We start from the raw sequence: 1,891 nt of genomic DNA on the forward strand, positions 1-1,891 counted from the left end.
CCAAAGGCCAGTCTTCCCTGGCCACGTCACCCTACTGCCTCACCCCGTCCCAGGAGAAGTGGCTGAGTCTGGGAGTGACTGCTTTTAGAAGCCGGGGTGAGTTAGTAACAGAACGTTCAGCTAGAGCCATCACGTCTGCGACCGGCAGCGTCCCCGACACGCCAGGCATTTACCCTCCCTCTAATCCCTCCCCAGAACCAAGACTGTGGGTGCTTCGCCTCTGCCTCACGCTGAGGACCCTGGCACAGCTCAGGGTCACACGGCAGGTGAGTGTGGCCGGGTCCCGTCTTCCTTCTCCCTGGCTGGGCCTGAGCCCAGGTGTGCGTCACACCAGAGGACACGAGGCTGGGACCTCGGCAGTCTGCCGGGCTTTGCGCACCAGGGTGGCCTGAGCCAGTGGGCCGACCACTGATGCCAGGGGTCAGACACCTGTGACGACACATGTGGTGGCTCAGCTCGGAGGTTACTCAGAGGGCAGACCACCTTTCATCCACTCTGCTGACTCTGAGCTTCCTAACTAAACAGCCCCGGTTTCTAGGTGACAAAGACCTCGTCCCCTGACTGGGTGCTGTCACACGCACGCCACAGCTGCGATGCTCTCTGAAAACGAGGAGGCGTGGCCTTTGGGTGGACGCAGTCTCATACTCACGAAATGTCCCTGTGAAACGCTTATCCCAAGGCCTTGGTGACGCAATTCGTGTTGTCCTACGTGATACCCGTCATGTTACGGTACGTCAACAGGCTGTTTGTAGGCCTCCGGAGGAACATCGTGATGGAAGACGTCATCCAGCTGCTCTGCTCCATCTCTAGAAAGAGGAAGATGAAGGCGGCTGTCAAAGACTTGGGGGAGAGCGCCCTGGCCACGGAGACTGTGGCCCTCATCGGCCTCTTTGTCGGCGGCTTGGTTGGCGGCCCGCCGGGACTAGCCGTTGGTAAGTGCCAGTGCCTCGCAGGGCCCACAGAGACCTGGTCGGAGTCTCCGTCCGCGTGAGGGGTCGTCATGTTGAGGCTGCTTCGGCGAGATGATCTTGCCCTGTTAGGAACACAGGCTTCCGTGTGACCGTCTGAGAAGCGAAGGGCTCTCGAAATGGCAGCTGTGTCACGCAGACCAGGAGGGCGCCTTTGCCCCAGGGATGTGTCCTGGAGTCTGGCGATCTCGGGGGGTCCCTTGGGTGGCCCCCTCGCCCTGCTGTCATTGCAGGTCACTGCAGGAGGGCCCCAGGGAGGAACCGGGATTTTCTGGGCACCATTTCCCATCAGCCCCTGCGGAGAGTGTATCGGTCTCTGATGCAAACGGCCCAGTGCAGGAAAAGCAACAAACTGTCCCCGCGGAGTGGTCACCTGCCCCTTGTTCTACCACCTTCTTCCCTTAGGGGGCCAGTTCCTGGCACAGAACGAAGTCTGGCCGATATCCCCCACGGCTCCTCAGAGGAAGCTGCTTCCTTTGGACCGGGAGCAGGGAGCATTCCCACCTGGCCGAGACATGGGCTCGGGGGAGTTAGAGAGCTGCCAGCAGGCCTGCTTGGGGTGCCTGCGACGGACCCCGAACCCCGGGGCATCTGCCAAGGGAGTGGCCAGGTGTGGCAGCTTGGCAGACAGGTGCGGGGCAGCCTGTGCGGGCTGCGGGGGCCTGGGGCGCTCAGCCTGGTGGAAGCCCTTCCCGCGCGCTGGACAGGCGACTGCTTCCTGCGGAGGCTGGCCTCATCCCCCAGCTCGCTGGCAAGGCTTCCCGCTCTGCTCTCGCCTCGGCGGCTGCAGTGACGTTCCAGGACCTTGCATTAAGCTGAGGCCACACGGGGAGAAAAATCAGCTCATGGGCGGCCTGAGACCTTCAGCCCTGCACTGCCCTTTCCGAACCGAATCAGTCCCGATGTCAGCTTCTTGCCGTCCA

At 62.1% G+C, this 1,891-nt stretch overlaps 1 protein-coding gene across 2 annotated transcripts in view; it reads left to right on the top strand.

Annotated features, from left to right (window-relative positions):
• The first annotated feature begins 6 nt into the window (after positions 1–6).
• LOC105305264 overlaps positions 7–1,891 on the top strand; it is a 7,030-nt gene continuing 5,145 nt past the window's right edge. Inside the window, exons 1-3 of one of the 2 annotated variants that reach the window (XM_023523056.1) lie at positions 7–266; positions 526–932; positions 1,202–1,885. In XM_023523056.1, the coding sequence (XP_023378824.1) occupies positions 722–932; positions 1,202–1,761 (771 nt within the window). In that variant the 5' untranslated portion in view covers positions 7–266; positions 526–721 and the 3' untranslated portion in view covers positions 1,762–1,885. Of the gene's footprint in view, positions 267–525; positions 933–1,201; positions 1,886–1,891 lie in introns of those variants that run through there. The other variant, XM_011379768.2, reaches the window with a different exon arrangement.

The sequence above is a fragment of the Pteropus vampyrus genome, unplaced genomic scaffold, assembly GCF_000151845.1.
Source record: "Pteropus vampyrus isolate Shadow unplaced genomic scaffold, Pvam_2.0 Scaffold376, whole genome shotgun sequence".
Lineage (NCBI taxonomy): Eukaryota > Metazoa > Chordata > Mammalia > Chiroptera > Pteropodidae > Pteropus > Pteropus vampyrus.